The following is an 18,491-nucleotide window of genomic DNA, read 5'->3' on the forward strand; positions in this document are numbered from 1 at the left end:
ATTTGATTGCTGTAGCCTATGATGTCCAAACTAGGCGTGGGGTCTTCCTTCATTATTAATTAACATCATTCATTTGTAGCTGCTGATCAAATGCCAGGAAAAATGATCAGAGATGAGACAAACTTATGTATATTTGTGAAATGAGTCAAATATTGGTAAATGTGCCATCAAGACCTTGATCTGACCCTGAGAAATTACTTTCATTGTTGTAACTTAATATAGGTTTATTCATCAATATTACATCATATTTTGGCTTGAATAAACAAATGAATTTAGATGCCACCACATGAAACATATTTTTAGGTTACTTGACAAAAGAAACCTAATTTAAAAGAAAAAGTTCTGACATAGAAGACAAGACATGCCAACTTTACCTTTCCTTCCTTTGGTCATTTTCGAAAGAAAACATTTCTGCTGAAAAAACAAACACTCAATAAATCCAAGTATTGGACTTTATAACTCGGCACAGTATTAGCTGCACCACAGGGAAGCCTTTATGGGTTTTAGGAATGCCTTCAGCCAAAGCTCTGTCAATGAAAAATGTTATTGGTCGACTGTAGGAACAAACACTTCAAAGTTACTTTTGAGATTTATGTTATTGCCCTGTAGGTGCTTGTTGATTTTGTTAGAGGCACTTTTTCTTTGGTGTGTGTGTGTGTGTGTTAACTAGGGATGTGCCCGAAGCCAAATACCTTATTCGGAAAGGCACGGATAATGGCTTTACAATAAATATGAATTCTACCGAATAATAGGAAAAATATTCGGCAGATACAGTCACTCTTCCTCTTTGCTGGATTGCAGCTGAGCCAGGGGTTCATAGCACAATATTTGACATAATCCTCTAAAATCACTACGCAAAGAGTGTAAACTCTATGAATGAAGGATTTTTTTCAGAGTGATCACAAATCAAATATTGCATTGCGTCTCTCAGAAGTCAGAGCCTGCCAGAGTAATATTAATTAAAATACAACACCATACACATTTACAACTATATGTCTATTTAAATTGGCTCTGCTGCACACCCCTAGTGTTAACCCTGCTTAACAATCCAGCATGAATCCCGTGTTGGTCCAGGCTGGTTTATGCTGGTTAGAGCTGGTATAGTTACTGGTCTAGCTGCCATAGTCAAACTGAGCTGGTCCACCAGCACTCCTCCTTCCCATGCCGGGGACAAGCAAACCAGCATCCCATACCGGACCAGCCATGCTGGATTTTTTAGCAGAGAAGAGATAGGAAACATAGGGATTACACAGTAAATGCAGATCATCTAACTCTGTGTTGTTGTTTTCTTCAGCTAATGGCAGTGAGCTTCACATCGGTAGTGTGCGTTATGAAGACACTGGGGCTTATACATGCATCGCTAGAAACGAGGTCGGCGTGGATGAAGACATCTCATCTCTGTTTGTGGAAGATTCGGCGCGTAAGACACGTGAGTGATGAACCCCTCTGAACCCCTCCACCTCCCCCAGCTCCACCTGCCTAGATCTACTAAGGGATTGTCTCACTACAGCATGTCTGTGTATCTGTTAGCAGTAGCAAGTCCAAACTTGCTCTGCATCAGCAGCAATAATAATCAGCAGCAGATCTAGTCCGCCATCTAGATCTAGTTTGCCATCTAGATCTAGTCCGCCATCTAGATCTAGTTCGCCATCTAGATCTAGTTCGCCATCTAGATCTAGTCCGCCATCTAGATCTAGTTGAACTGGTTTTATTCAAGTCAAAACAATTATTAACACCCAACCATCTACCTATATCAATTTATACCAATGTTACGCCCCGTCTAGGCTAAAGGACTTAACATGAAAAACAACAACAACAATGCGGTTTCTTTTATGGAAAAGTGAACGAAACAGTATTTATTGAGTTTTAACAGGTTTATGATACCATGGGATTTTACCTCAGGAGTCGACAAGACCAAAATAACAAACACAAACAACTAATTTGGAATATACCTCTTACTGGCCTAATCCACAAAAGAAAAGAAAAGAAAATACAATTACTTCCCTAACTCCCTAATCCAAAACGGGCAAAAAAATAAAAAAAATCAAACTAAAAAGGTGGCGTCGGTCTCCCTATACACAATTATAATTGCTAACAGAGAAATGCAAGGGTAATCTGTACTCAAAGTCGTTGAGTCCAAACACTCAAATGAACACTCCAAAGATAAACACTCTCAACAATCTTTACACTCTAGCAGTCGTTAACCAAGTCCGGCAAGCAAAACACAGCATGTGAGCACAAAAGGCTAATGAAGCAGAAACAAAGGAGGCATTTATACACGTCCAGGTGTCAGCTGATCAATCAGGGCGTGGCACCAATCAGACTGCAGGAACCAATCCGGTCTTCTTCCTGGATAAAAACAAGCACCTCCCACAACAGCATAAAAACACAGACAGACCAAAAGGGACGTAACCATAGATATCCATATAAGGCTAGATGTCTTAAGGCGGAGTCTCGAACGGCATCACACCGGCGGCCATCTTGTCACAGGGAAGCTTTCTGGCGAGCTTTGTGGTATCTGAAGTAAGGTGAGTGATCAGCACGAACACAAATCCTCTTATCTCGCTGAAATCTTGACAGATTTACAAACGGTTTGGTTTCTTACAAACGTTATTAACGTGGCTATAATTCTGGATGCTTGAACATGTTTAAATGTATAATGTTATATTTATTGATAAGTATGCAGTGTCATAACTACATCTCTGATGTTTATAACAAACCAAACCGTTTGAAAATCGGTAGAAAATTTAGCAAGTTATGGTTATTTAAAAAGTACATGCACCATTAACACAATGTTACGAGTGAGCGAGCTCCCTGTGGCAAGATGGCCGCCGTGTGCGGACGTCGACCTCCATTGACCAGCAGCGCGGACGAGACATCTAGCCTTTATTATATGGTATCTATGGACGTAACAACCAACAAAACTATTTTTATGGGTTTAAAGGGATAGTTCATCCAAAAATGATAACTCTGTCATCATTTACTCACTCTCAAGTTGTTCAAAACCTGAATGAGTTTCTTTCTTCTATTGAACACAAAAGAAGATATTGTGAAGAAAGTTGGTAACCAGTTGACTTCCATAGTATTTTTCTACAATGGAAGTTACTGTCTACCGTGAACTGGTTACCAACTTTCTTCAAAATATATTTTTGTTCAACAAAAGAAAAAACTCAGGTTTGGAACAACTTGAGTCAAGTGAAGTCACCTTCAAATTCTTCATTTTGGGGCGAACTATCCCTTTAAATCAGGCAGAAAAAGCTCTTTATAGTAACATTTGCAGGTTACCACTTTTTTCCAGTGTGATTATAGTCACGTGATGATCTATACTGTATTTGGGAGAATCGTGTTGTTGGCTGAGATGTAGTGGTAAACTCTTGCACACTATGGTACGGGTTGCTGGTTCAGTCATTACTGGGAGGGATTTACAAGTCGGCTCACATGTAATGAAGTCACCAATGCGGGAAGGACAGTTTGTCATTAATAAGGTTTTAATGGTCATACAGCAATAAACATCTTCAGATGTGAACAACCCTGTAGTGTCTTTGCCCATAAGCCAATTCCTGTTTGGAAAATTATAGACATTTTCTGGACTGTTAAATTTACAGTGTTCAATTACAGTGAAATGAAGGTCTATAGATCTGAGTATGTCAGTAAATGGGGGATTATTTTCCGTCCACATTTGGCCTTATCTGAGTAAAAGAGGTGTAAATCATGGATCAGTACCTTCCTCCCATGCCTTATTTCTTAATTATATTAATACTTGTCAGTAATATACAGTAAGACGTGGAAGACTTGCATCAGCATGATAAAACTAGACGGAATAAAAGTAGTGTGTTCTGTCCATGAGCTCCTCAGGACTATTATCAAAGTGTTATAATGTCCATCCCGTTTGTTGAATATAAAGGGCCTCATAAAAAGACCCATACGAAGAGGACAAAGGCTGGTTATTTTTGCATTCAAATCATCTCTAATAAGACCTTTGAATACGTCTTTTATATGTTAACCCTCGTGTTTCGGAGCTGAGAGACCTCAAGGCCAATTTAATATCTCGAAAAATGGACTTAAAATTGAACGAGCAGATTGATATTTCATGAGGTTATGAAAATAAAGTATAAAATTTCACTTTTTATATCATGCCTGATAGCAGCTGTTCCCAATGGAAATTGACTTAGTGATGTGTATTTTTCTGTATTTCTGCTGATTTCTAGAATGGATACCAGACATGTTTGTGCAAAGTGCATGTCCAGTGCGTGAGACAAGGCTTTAGTAATGTCTTCAGTGAGCTCAGAGGGACATGCTCAGAGAAAAAGCACAGGGTAAACCTGAAACGAAGGTCATCTAATCCAGCAGCCCATCTCCACCTTCAGGGCCTTTATTACTAGATCTTTAAGTAGTCCAGGGGATCCTGTTAATGTGCACTCACTACAGACAGTCCTGTTCCTCACGTGTCCAGTGTGTTCCTCTGCTGTCCACTAACTCTGCTCTGTGTCTCCTCATGCTGTCCGTCTAGTGGCCAACATTCTCTGGAGGGAGGAAGGTAAAGAAATGTCTGATTATCTGTCTGATTAATGTCCATTTTATGAAAAAAAAACTGTGTATGGACTGAATAAGTTCTTACTGAAATGAACAAATCCTGGCATATCTGAAACATGTATTAATATGCCAGTCGTAACAGCACAAAGTTAAGTTACCCAGACAGCACATAGTGTCGGCCCAGATCCGGCCCACATCTGGCACACGTGCGTACCGGATCTGGGCCAAATCTGGGCCGTACATATGTTGCTGTTTGGGTAATGAACTATGACTTGGTGAAAGACTAGTTTGATGTCATTACTAGGGGTGTAACAATATATCGTGTCACAATGAATCGCAATTCAAAAGTGCAACAATATGTATTGAGGATAGTTCACCCAATACTTAAAAATTACTGTGCTTGAAAAAATTTAAGTTAACAGAGTTTTAGTGTCAGAATATGTATGTATAATGTTGAATTTAATGTATAATAATGCAATGGGGGAATATTTGTGGGTCCTGATAATGCCAAATGTCTGATGTTACCAGTAAAAACTGTCCTACATTATTTTAAATGTACAGTACAGGCCAAAAGTTTTGACCCATTACTATTTTTAATGTTTTTGAAAGAAATTTCTTCTGCTCATCAAGCCTGCATTTATTTGATCAAAAATACAGAAACAAATGTAATATTGTGATATATTATTACAATTTAAAATAATTGGGTTTCAATTTATTATACTTTAAATTATCATTTATTTCTGTGATGCAAAGCTGAATTTTCAGGATCATTACTCCAGTCTATCACATGATCCTTTAGAAATCATTCTAATATGATGATTCATTATCAAAGTTGGAAACAGTTCTGCTGCTTAATATTTTTTTCATAACCTGTGATATATATATATATATATATATATATATATATATATATATATATATATATATATATATATATATATATATATATATATATATTTTTTTTTTTTTTTTTTTTTTTTTTTTTTTGATGAATAAAAAGTTTAAACAAATATAAAAAATATAAAAAAGAAGCAAATGTTTTAAAAATAGAAATCTTCTGTAACAGCAATATACACTACTGGTCAGTCATTTGGGGTCAGTAATTTTTTTTTTCTTTTTTTGAAATAAATCAATACTTTTATTCAGCAAGGATGTGTTACATTGATAAAAAGTGATAGTAAAGAAGATTTATATTATTAGAAAATATTTTTTTTATTTTGAATAAATGCAGTTCTTTTTAACCTTTTATTCATCAAATATATTAGGCAGCAGAACTGTGTCCAACACTCATAATAAATCAGAATATTAGAATGATTTATAAAGGATCATGTGATAGACTGGAGTAATGATCCTGAAAATTCAGCTTTGCATCACAGAAATAAATGATAATTTAAAGTATAATAAATTGAAAACCAATTATTTTAAATTCTAATAATATATCACAATATAAAAAAATAATTCTGTATTTTTGATCAAATAAATGCAGGCTTGATGAGCAGAAGAAACTTCTTTCAAAAACATTAAAAATAGTAATATTTCCAAACTTTTGGCCTGTACTGTATATAGTCAGTGACAGAGATCAAGCATATTCATCTACAATAATTCAGTATTTTCAGCTTCAGAATCATGAATATTGTTATTCTGGTGTCTCTATTGTCCTGTGCTTTGGGTTTCAGCACCAAGTCCAAGACTGTTCATTTACACACACAATGTAATATCAAATTTAGCATTTTAATCAACAGTTCATTCTTCGTTAACATTTGATCATATATCGTGATATGTATCGAATCGTGACATGAGGGTATCGTTACACCCCTAGTCATTACCATGAAGCGATAAGCTACTCAAGGGCGTTTTACTCTCTCTGTCTGTGTCGTACCTGGCCATAGTGCAGAGAAGAAACACAAATAAGAGCAATTTGAGAATTTTGCTTGCCTTCTCATGAGAAAAATACCCCAATAATCTTTCCGTACAGTGTCAAACTGTGTAAGTCAGAGATTTCATGATTTCAGTATGAACTCATTCCTCAGATAATTCCCCCCCCCCCCCCCCTCTAAAAATACAAAATATTAATTAAAAAACATTATCAAACTAAAATATAATACATTCATTTAAAAAAAAAAGGGTTTATGCTAAATTATATTCATGCTGTATTTATAATCCATCTATTCACTTTTTGAGCATAGACCTGAAAATTAAATTTCCAACTTAAACTGTCATAAATCTTGAATGATTTAGAGCAACTTTTTGACACTTATTGGCAGATTATTGCTTAAGTGAAAAAAGTTTTTAATAAAGTTAACTTAAAGTAATTTTACGTGTATTGTTATGAAAAATTAACAAAAACACTATTTTAAATTTTTATATGAAATATATATTTTCAAAATCACGTTTACTCTAAAACTGCTAGAAAATCTAAGCTATAAATCTAAACAAGTTGTGTTCCACATCCGAGGTTGATATCTCAGTAAATGTGCATTTTTGACGGCGAGGAGCACAAGTGTGACTATTTTTTACAGGACCATTTAACCTTTTCAAATTATGTCCATGATTTTTTATTGTGTGTGTGTGTTCACATAGCAAGTGCCAAAACCTTTACCAAGTTTCGTACCATTCCAATGAAGTAAAAAAATTCTAAAAAAGCAAAACTTTTCTATCAAAAATGACGAGGAGCACCCGAGGGTTCAGCCTGCGTTCTGCACATCATCTTCATCAGCACCACAGTCATCATCAGGATGACCGCTAACACTGATCACACCGGCTCTGTGTGCATCCCTCCTCTGACGTGAACACACTCATTAGCAGCTGGTGTTTGCTGCCTGGTGACAGACCTGTTGCAGGAGGTTTTAATAATCTCTGCCGTCTAACCGTGTGACAGCCAGATTGTTAGGAACGGTTTCCTCAGCCCTGTTTGGTGTTGTTCTCTCTCAGAAGACGAGTAATGGCGTGTGTGATCGATGCACCTGTGTGTTGTTGCAGGGCTCAGTGTGGGGAACATGTTCTACGTCTTCTCCAGCGAAGGGATCATTATACTGCAGCCTGGCAACTGTGAGATTCGCAGACGCATCACACGGACAGAGAGGATTCTGGGTAGTGATGTGAGTCCTGGCCCAGCCCCAAAACAATAGGAAAAAATAAGAAAATTTACGTCATCCAAGATGTTCATGTCTTTCTTTTTTTTCAGTGGAAAAGAAATGAAGGTGTTTGAGGAAAACATTTCTTTCAGACGATTTTAACCATTTGTGGTTTAAAAGTATATGAATGTTTATTTTGTTCTAAAATGTCGGCTGGTTTGTCTAGATAAGACTCTTATTCCTCGGCTGGATCGAGTCGAGACTTTGAAGCTGCACTGAAACTCACATCTGGACCTTCAACCTGTTGGACCCCATTGAAGACACTATATGGAGAAACATCCTGGAGTGTTTTCCTCAAAAACCTTCATTTCTTTTCCACTGAAGAAAGAAAGACATGAACATCTTGGATGACGTCCAACGTTCTTATTTCTATAATGCAAACATGTATATTGTCCCTGCAGGACGAGCTGTGTCCCAGAAGCGCGGGCGTCTCTCCACACGAGTGTGTCTGGGCGTCCGCGGTCAGCGTGAGGGAGAAGTACGTGTACGTGACCCAGCCGCTCCACAACAGACTTCTGCTGATCGACACACAGGCGCAGAGAGTCGTCCAGGTGAGGATGCGTGTTTCCTCAGTCTTTCGTGTGTCTCAACCCAGACAGAAACATAGTGTCGGCCCAGATCCGGCCCACATCTGGTACGTGTGGGATCAACATTCCCCAGATGTGGGCCAGATCTCTGCCGACACATGTTGCTGTCTGGGAGACAACAACTCACTGCATGATAAAGCCTATAGAATACAATTATAATGACCCTAAAATACAAAATATCAGGGCAGAAATGCCTCTGTATTAGTGATGGGAAGTTCGGATCATTTTACTGACTCGTTCGATCACGTTCATCAAAATGAACGAATCTTTATTCGAGTCATTTCGTTCATTTAAGTGGCTTTAAATCTTATGCTTTTAACAGCCAAATTCCCCGAAAACATCCATCTACTGTATGTAATCTTGATCATATCCTGAATTAAGAAATCATTCAAATGCAGCCAAAGATACTTTACAGGGAACATATTAATCACCTAACAATATTAATTTACCCTCCGAGTCTTTGGTTCATTTGTCATGTGACGCACAATGAACGAATCGTTCACGAATGACTCAACACTACCCTGTGTGAGTTTTTGTCTCATATTTATATCATGATATAATTGAGCAATTTATATTTATGATACCCAGACAGCAACATATTGTCGGCCCAGATCCTGCCCACGCGTTAAACCCACATGTACCGGATGTGGCCCGGATCTGGGCCGACACTATGTTGCCGTCTGGGTATAGTTGTGCTGTTTTTGTCCTGAATAGCATGAGTGCAAATGTGAAATTGATTTTAGCTGACATACAGTAAGAACTGTCAAACCTACGTGGATCATTTGATCGTGAACCAATTCGATAAGAAAGGTTTGAGTTCATATGGAGATGTCTGACTTGAATCCATGATTGCAGACTAGTCGTGACGGTATCACATTTTCATGTCACGATAATCGATTACGTTTTTATCACAGTATTGAATTAAGTTACAAAACTTTAGTGTTGTCCTCGCAACAAGTTTAATAACTTTTTAGTTCTTATAACAAAAAGAACTCAAGTTTAAATTACAAAGAAATGTTTAAAGTAAACATGTTTCAAACAGATTAAAGTAAAAAAGCACTATAAAGTAGCCTGGTTAAAACCAGACCATTCTCAGTAGTAACTGAGTTATGGTCTGGCAAAGCTTCATTAATAACTCATTTCCAAAGGGGCGTCACCAACGGACGTCGCTCAAATGCCTCTGGGCGCAATTGGATAGACCTAAAACCAATCAGAGCAATCATCATTGTGTAAAGCCCGCCTCAATGTTTCTGATTGGTGCCGCGATTTCGACGGATTAGAAATGGGCCTGAAATCTAAATTTGCCGGAAGTTGTCTGGGTTTTCCCAGGCTAACTATAAAGAACAATAATAAAGAATCAGAACATTTTCAATCTATCTAGGGCATGATTTAGTCCTCATTAAAATGTTTAATAAGTATAAATGTTTGAAAATAAATAGCATGTTAAGTTTTTAAAGGGACAGTTCACACTAAAATGAAAATTAAGTTTACTCACCCTGGTGTTGTTCTAATGCCTTATGCCCTTCTTTCTTTTATGGACTACAAAAGGAGAATTAATAGTCAAGTCAAGTCAAGTTTATTTGTATAGCACTTTTCACAATACAGATTGTATCAAAGCAGCTTCACAGTATTAAATTAAAATAATACAACAAAGTTTGTTTCAAGAGGAATTTATTGATTGATAAAATAAAATTAAATATCCCCAAAATATCCCCAACTGAGCAAGCCAAAGGCAACAGTGGCAAGGAACCAAAAAACTCCATCAAGTGACCTAATGGTGTCCTAAAACTCCATCAGGTGACCTAATGGAGAAAAAAACCTTGGGAGAACCCAGGCTCAGTCGGGGGCCAGTTCTCCTCTGGCATTTATGAGCTAGAGGCCGGATTGTAGTTTGAACTGTAGGATTATATGAATGCCTGGCTGAAGAGAAGCGACTTTAATCTAGTTTTAAACTGGGAGAGCGAGTCTGAGCAACGAACAGTATCAGGAAGACTATTCCAGAGTTTTGGAGCCAAATGTGAAAATGCTCTCCCTCCTTTGGTGGTTCTGGATATCCTAGGTATGACCAAAAGCCTTGAATTTAGTGATCTTAAAGAGCGCGATGGATTATAGGGTGATAGAAGATCCGTTAAATAGACTGGAGCTAAGCCGTTTAGGGCTTTATAAGTCAGTAGCAATACCTTGTAATTAATACGGAACTTTATAGGTAACCAATGCAGAGATGATAAAATCGGTGTTATATGATCATATTTTCTTCATTTTGGACTAACTGTAGCTTGTTTATTGAGTGCGTCCATAGTGCATCCTTGCGCTCATCCATAGTGACCAGCATCACGCTTTTAAAAAAAGATACAAAAGTATCACGGAAGGATCCCATGTGATACACTGTTGTAAATTTTAAATCAGCCGATGGAAAAGTATTCTAAAAAATGCATTCTAAGAATTTTAAGTAATTCATAATAAGGATTTATTCACAGTATTTTAAAGCGCCCACGATAACAATACCATGCATGTTCATTATCATGATATATCGTAATACTGCACATGTCTATTGGAGACTAAATTGATTTCTAGAATCTTTCGAGGAGACACATGTGAGATCTCTGGAGTCTTTTTCACAGGGAAAACATCTGACACGCTGGAGACTTCAGCTAAAGTCTTGTTTTCCTCTGTTTCAGGGGAATCAACTGAGAATTTTAACTAGATCTTTCGTCACATCATGTTTTCTCCTCATATTTTACTCTTTCTCTTATCCAGTGTTGCACAATAAATGAGTGTTTTTCTTATATGGATGAAGAATCAATAATACACAGCAACAGAGAACAATGGAAAGCATAAGATGAAAGCGCTTTGAGAAAGCAGAGCGTGTCGAGGGTCGTGTGGATGTCACTGGATCATGGCTAATAAATCCTTCTAACATGATCACAGGGGCTCAGCGACGAATACACTACGACAACGCCATATGATCCCCACAATCATGCAGCATTTTTAACTAATGATGGAAGTGCTTGCTAACATTCAGAGCTGTGAAAGCTTCTGTTTTTTACATGATAATGCAACTACTAATGAGATCTCTGTTGGATCTAAACAGAAGTTGTTTCTTTTGCAAGTAAATCTAACTTTAAATCTTTCAGCTTACACAGTCTCTTTTACATGCAAATCTGATGCCGACAAAGTTTAAATGATGGATGGATGGAAGGAGGGATGGGTGGATGGATGGGATGGATGGATGGATGGATGATGGAGGGATGGATGGGATGGAGGGATGAAGGGATGGATGGATGGATGGGATGGAGGGAGGGAGGGATGGATGGATAGATGGATGGATGGATGGAGGGATGAAGGGATGGAGGGATGGATGGGATGGAGGGATGAAGGGATGGATGGAGGGATGGATGGATGAAGGGATGGATGGATGGATGATGGATGGATGGGATGGAGGGATGGAGGGAGGGATGGATGGATGAAGGGATGGATGATGGATGGAGGGAGAAAGGGATGGATGGATGAAGGGATGGATGGATGGATGGATGGATGGAGGGAGGGAGGGAGGGAGGGAGGGAGGGAGGGAGGGAGGGAGGGATGGATGAAGGGATTGATGGATGGATGGATGGAGGGATGGATGGATGGGATGGAGGGAGGGATGGATGAAGGGATGGATGGATGGATGGAGGGAGGGAGGGAGGGAGGGATGGATGAAGGGAGGGAGGGAGGGAGGGAGGGATGGATGAAGGGAGGGAGGGAGGGAGGGAGGGATGGATGGATGGATGGATGGATGGATGGATGGATGGATGGAGGGATGGATGGGATGGATGGATGGAGGGATGGAGGGAGGGATGGATGGATGGGAAGGAAGGAAGGAAGGAAGGAAGGAAGGAAGGAAGGAAGGAAGGAAGGAAGGAAGGAAGGAAGGAAGGAAGGAAGGAAGGAAGGAAGGAAGGAAGGAAGGAAGGAGCATCACTCCTGTGTGCTTAGAGCCCTGTTTACATCTGGTATTAAAATGCTACTGACCTAATACGTAAACATTTTTGAAAAGAGCCATTTTATGGAGGGTTTAAACTTTATCGGCTGGAGACCCAAGTTTGGTTTGAAGAGAAAACGTAAAGCTTAATGTTCTCTCACCGTTCCTGATCTCTAACACACACTCACAGTGTTCGGCTGGTCTTGCGTCTGTCAGAGCAGAAACTGAAGCTGATGCTCTCCGTGTGTTTTTCTTTCGCATTCTCATGTAAATTGCGCGAGCTTATTTCGTCCCCACACATTTACCCGCTCATAGACCCTCCTCTGAACAAATCAGGACAGAAGTGGTTGAAAGTGGACAGAAGAGAGGGATTAAAACACCAGGTGTAAACGGGAATGTGTCTCCCTCGTCTACTTGTGATCCAATCGACCAGAACACATCTTTACACCAGCTGTAAACAGGGCCGTGGAGAGAGTTGGTTCTGCTTCAGCTTCATTTGGAGCTTACATTTGTTCTGAAAGTGTTGGTACTAAAACCACGTCCTTTATTAGGTCACTTGCCAAACTAAATTGCTTCACTCATCGCAGTTGCTCTTGACAAGCGAGTGAATGAATGTCCCTCTCTCTCTCAGGCTGTGGAAACAGACGCCATGCCCGTCAAACTCTTCTACGACAAATCTCACGATCAGCTGTGGGTCTTGAGCTGGGGAGACCTGCTGAAGTCCCGCTCTACGCTACAGGTGAGCTTCGAGTCACGAGTCATGCTTCACCCTCTCAAGCAAATTAAAAAGCTCACACATTTGTCACGCCATGATGTTTTTTAGCCTGAGAGTTCAATCAGTGGGGTTTGAGAGGCTGTTTATCTGCTGACAGCCTGTATTTTTGAACACAGCCTGTATTTTTGAACGTTAGGTGTAAATGTGTGGCAGTCTTTGTTTGACATACATTTCTACACCAATCGCAGCTTGTTTAATTGCATGTGTGCACGCTCATTAATTTTAGTTCCCTGCCAGGTAGACCTCCTGACTAGAACTGTGTGCAAATGAGACGCTTTCTACATTAAATGTACAATTTTTGCCTGGTTCCCACTTTATTCTCTGCCGGGTTTGATCATCACTGTCCTCATGTCAAAGCACACATCTGAGAAACACACAGCCTCAAAGACAGAGCAAATGAAAGGCTTTTTATTTAACAAACAATTTGTATTTCCAGTCCCCATACACATGAATAATTCACGTTTTATTAAATAGTGGGAAAGTCCTCAGGTGTATTTGCTTGTTCAGCATGCCCACAGAGCGCCAGCCACGCAGAATAATGAAGGCGTTTGCTATGAATCACTCAGAAATGCTAAAGAGCACTTTTAACGGGAAGCGGTATAATCGGCTGCAGGGGATATGGATTCACACCACAAATAAATGGCTTGATAATATTCAACTCATTTTGAATGCGTGCAATTGACCCGGGCATGGGCAATTTGTCGGGCCCAGAGGCAGTACTCCGCTTGAGAGGTGAAATATCAAACCCATTTTTTTTAAACGGCTCAATATTCTTAGTCAAACATCTGAACCTGCTTGTCAGCTCATTAGATTAAACAAATTAGGGCTGAGGAGAGTGAGGGGAAATAACAGCCGCATGTGTGCGCTTGGCTCTGATCCTGCTCTCATCACACTGATGCACAAACCAACAACTCATAGTTTGCATTCATAATCAGCAGCACTGGCCACTTATTAACAAGCCAAACACGGATTTTTTTTCTAGAGGCATAGTTTCCAAGCGGTTTCAGAATAATCCTTGTGAACTAAGCTGCTAAATATCCTATGACATATCATAAATACAAATATGGCGTGATGAATGGCTTGGTTTTATACCCTTGTGAAATTAAAGTGTGCTTAATTGTATTGAATGTGCACTCGTTTTGTGCTTTAAATATTAAAAGTAGTTTTGAAGAACTGTACTTGCAGATATTGTAAGGGTTGGGGTGAAGGGATGAGGCGAGGACTCAATTTGACAGAGATTAAGGGCATTTAATTAGGAAAGAATAAAACAAAAACTATCCCGAGGGGGGAAAACAAGTCAGGTGACTTGAATAATTTTGAGACTACAGAAGTCATTAAACGTTGCATTTTCAGTTGACTTTGGGGAAACCACTTGAAACATTTGTTGTGTTGAGCTATTTTTGGCAATTACTTTTGTTTGATTTGTTCATTGCAAACTACTAAAAGTCTGTACATTTTGTCAGTAAACCTGATTTGCAGTGGGGGTTGAATAATTACAACTGCATGCATGCTAATTAGCAACTAGTTCAAAGTGAGAATTGGACCCTAAACTAAAGTGTTACCATTTTTCTAACATATGAATGAATCTGGCAAACAATATGATTGAATACTGACTAGAGGAGTAGCTATGTTTTAAATTAATCTGTTTCCGTATTATACATGATGATTACCTGTAAAGGGAGTTGGGAAAACACCATAAGCATGATTAAACACTCATCTAGGACAGTTTTGCGCTATTTAGAGTAAATTCATATAATGTCTTGTCATTATATAATAAAATATCAAAGCAAGTATTATTCATTGCACAGACTGAAAGCACGCTGTTTTAATAGATTATTTCATTTGTTATATTACAACAGAATATGTTATTTATTCTTTTAAGATCTTTGCTTATCCGGTCAGATATAAGACTCTCTCTACATGATTGTAATATTACTTTCTCTTGTTTCCACTTTTGAGGTGATCACTTCTGCGAGTGCGGTGGAGCAGCGTCAGATCGTTCACACTCCGTTTGAAAGAGTGGAGGATTTCTACATTCCTCCCACCAACCTCATTATCACCCACGTAAGGTAGGAAACGATCGTCACTGCTCAGCGTGCATGACCTCTGTCAGATTTTCAACATAATTCTTCCAAAATTTGGAAGTGAGTAAATGATGGTTGTAATTAACAGGGCAGCACTTAATAAATCACCAGAAAGATCATTAACCTGTCTTTGACAATTGTCATCTTAGGTTTGGCTTTGTCTACTTAAAATGGGAGCCTGCGGTGCATAAAATCGACCTTGAGACCCTCCGTCTCGTCAAGACCATCAGTCTGAAGAACTACAGCTGTATTCCAGCCAGCATGGCCTACACTCACTTAAGCGGCTACTATTTTATCGAGTGCCAAGTCGAGAACAGTTCATCTCCGAGCTCGCAGCTTCTCATTGACAGCGTAAGCGACACAGTCATCGGACCCAATCCCAACATCAACGGCCGGCCGTTCGTCTCTCCGGACGGGCGTTTCGTCGTCTCCGTGGATAAACGACGTGGCAAACTCCAAGTCCAGACCATCTCCTTCAGCGGTGAGCTGCAGATAAGCCATGAAGTGGATGTCTCGATTCCCCTCGCAGACTTGGAGTTTCAGCCTTCCTTCACGGAGGCCAACCAGTACGTGGTCGTCACCTCTTCGGCTCAGGGCTCGGAGCTGGTTTTCTTGGACCTGGCGACGGGAAGAGAAAAAGCCCTTCAGAATGTCAAGGATCCGATTCCAGCCACCAGCTGGCCTTGGGGAGACGCCAATAGGGTGGTGGTCTCCAGCGGGGTGTTTGGACGCTACTTGGTCACGTCGTCGACCGAGTCCCTGTTCGTTCTGGACGGCAAACAGAGCAGTCCTCACTGTGAGGTGTCAGAGGTCAAGAGAGGGAACACAGTGGTGTGGGTGGGTGAGGTATGAGTGGTGTACCGCGGGCCGGTTCTGCAGAGGATTGCGTCGGCCGACTGGGCCAAAGCTCGGGAAAACCTTTAAGGGATGCCAGTGGACTTGACCCTAGTAATGAGTTAAACGAACACGGGTTTCTGTATAAGTACACACACATGCACACATATTCAACAACCCTTATAGAACAACGGAACGAATGAAAACACCCTTCAGTGCAACAGTGAGCTAATTTAATGAGAGATGTCATTTTTTGCACTTCCTTGTTAGCAGAAATAGTGTTAAGAAGCAGAGAGGTTAGGTGATGACTGAACTATGCACAATGCTTTTTTAAAGTTTTTCAGTGTTTTCCTTTTTTCATTGTGTTCACTTGTGATATACAGTCACTGCAGGAAATGTGTCCATCAGTGTCACGTCTGTTTATGTCAGTGTAGAAGATTGTGTTGTTTGCATCGTACGAGTGTTTCTGGCTTCACGTTTCAACAGCTTATTGTCTGTTTGTTTTTTAGTATTATTAGTACAACACTTAATAATAAACTTGTCAGAGTAACATTTAGCATTTCCCTCTTTGTAAGTCATCTAAAGCATGTGTTGAATCATTTTAATCTTATTGGTGCAACGTCACCTCGTGACACATGACGGCGTACCGCGGAAGCTATAAAGGATACCTGAAACAAACAGCGACAGCTTCTGATTGGCTGAAGTAAGTCACTCACAGGCATGTGGGAAGTATGGCAAGGCAGCACAGAGTCTCATTCCCTTTCAGGGAACCAGAGTTACAGTATTAACTGAGACTTTCCCTTTCGAGGGAACTCAAGGCTTCGTCAGATCGTTGGCGCTATGGGAACGTTAATACCCACTGCAGTCCAAATCCAGGCTGATCCCAGACAGCAACATAGTGTCGGCCCAGATCCGGCCCACATCTGGTACATGTGGATTCAACGCGAACCAGATGTGGGCCGGATCTGGGCCGACACAATGTTGCGGTTTGTGTAGAATCTGATGAAGGGAAACTCCTGACAATAAAGCCTTACTGTACGTTCACACCGCCGCCGACTTGAGCTTCCAAAGTTACCGGAAGTCATTCATTTTCAATGGAAGCTGGCTTCTCTCAGCTGCAAGGAGCGTCAAATCCATCGGCGTCGCGTTTTGGGCGTTTTGAGCGTCAATCAGAAAGTTGAAAGTATCTCAACTTTATGGTAATGAGCTATGACGCGGTTCAGCGGCAAGCAGCGGCAAACGCCAGCAACCAATCGGAATATAGACGTCCTTCGCGCTGGCTGATTCCGGAGAAACATACGATGTAAACTTTCTTTCCTACCAAAACATTAGTTCCGAGAAAATGGAGGAGAAACTGATCATCGTTGTTGCTGGGTTTCCTATCATTTATGATATGACGTTATTTTCATATAGGGACCAGTTACAAAAGAGAGAGAGCCCCGGCCGCGCGCGCGCACTCACTTTCACCGTCTTCAAACAATACGTCTTGCTCTCTCTCCCTCGCGCATATTAATCAAAATATTTTTTTTCCCGACCAAATGTGACCAAAACGGTTATAAAAATGCTGTCATTATAAAAGGTTCCTAGTATCAATGTATTGCTTGGTTTTTTTTCTGTTTACATTTCATGGTGTGACAGACTTCAGAGCGGCCAAAGCGTCAACAAGCTTCCCCGTACTTTTTTGACAAGCGTCCTTGACAGGGCGGCCAGAGCTTCTTTGCAGCTCAAGTCGGCGGCGGTGTGAACGTACAGTTAGAGGCCGGCATACTCCTAGTAGAACGGGCCCTTATGACTAGAGACGAAGGAAGGTTAAGCGCATCGTAAGCTATAGAGCCATAGTAATAGCCTCAACAATCCACTTGCTTATTCTTCATGAACCCTGTCTGGGTGAACCAAAGCATACCAGCTGCTGGTCAGTCTTACACCACTGGGTAGAGTGGTGGCCGTAACACTCCAGTGCCCTAACTGGGCAAACCAAGTTAAGTTTCTCTTGGTCCACCAACTGTAATGGAGGACAGTAATGAAATGACTGTTTGTCTGGTACAAAAGTGGTACCTATATAGCTAATGTTGCCCTTCATGATGACTGTGAGGGGGGTGAATATTTTTTATAACTCATCCGTTTAAATGATATTAAGCCTTAAAGTTCTGAATAATTAGAGGTGTGGCCACTTGAGTGACAGGTGGATTGCCGCTGATGTCACTACTAGTTGTTTGTCTGCTTTCAGCTAATCCACCTCGCTACACATTTTCGTTTATCCGGGAGTGACGCGCGGCCAAGATGGCGACGGCCCACTTTGGGCTTCAAAAATGCTCTTCAGAAACCGACGGGTGACGTCACACACACTACGTCCATGGTTTTTTACAGTCTATGCTCCTGAGGGGCAAACAAGTCCACTTCTGCCTGGCCAAACTTCCTCCAAATCAACTCCAAAAAGACAAGGACAAAGTAACACGGAGCACTTACTGAAGACACAGAAGCTGACGCTGTTTGTTTCGGATGGCCTTTATAGCTTCTGCATTATTAAGTAGGAATTGAGAGATATATACTTGCAATTCTAAGGAAAAAAGTCAGCTCAATTTT

General features: G+C 40.3%; 1 protein-coding gene and 1 long non-coding RNA gene across 3 annotated transcripts in view; one reads left to right on the top strand and one right to left on the bottom strand.

The window, feature by feature from the left end:
* Positions 1-16,935, top strand: part of fstl4 (follistatin-like 4) — a 268,104-nt gene extending 251,169 nt beyond the window's left edge. The window contains exons 10-16 of one of the 2 annotated variants that reach the window (XM_082141263.1): positions 1,295-1,429; positions 4,511-4,537; positions 7,513-7,631; positions 8,069-8,218; positions 12,847-12,954; positions 14,950-15,059; positions 15,224-16,935. In XM_082141263.1, the coding sequence (XP_081997389.1) occupies positions 1,295-1,429; positions 4,511-4,537; positions 7,513-7,631; positions 8,069-8,218; positions 12,847-12,954; positions 14,950-15,059; positions 15,224-15,926 (1,352 nt within the window). In that variant the 3' untranslated portion in view covers positions 15,927-16,935. The remainder of the gene's footprint in view (positions 1-1,294; positions 1,430-4,510; positions 4,538-7,512; positions 7,632-8,068; positions 8,219-12,846; positions 12,955-14,949; positions 15,060-15,223) is intronic. The other variant, XM_082141264.1, reaches the window with a different exon arrangement.
* LOC309478004 overlaps positions 1-18,491 on the bottom strand; it is a 244,168-nt gene that overhangs the window by 175,178 nt on the left and 50,499 nt on the right. The gene's annotated exons all lie outside the window — the stretch shown is intronic.

This window comes from Leuciscus leuciscus, assembly GCF_965113295.1.
Source record: "Leuciscus leuciscus genome assembly, chromosome: 16".
Classification (NCBI taxonomy): domain Eukaryota; kingdom Metazoa; phylum Chordata; class Actinopteri; order Cypriniformes; family Leuciscidae; genus Leuciscus; species Leuciscus leuciscus.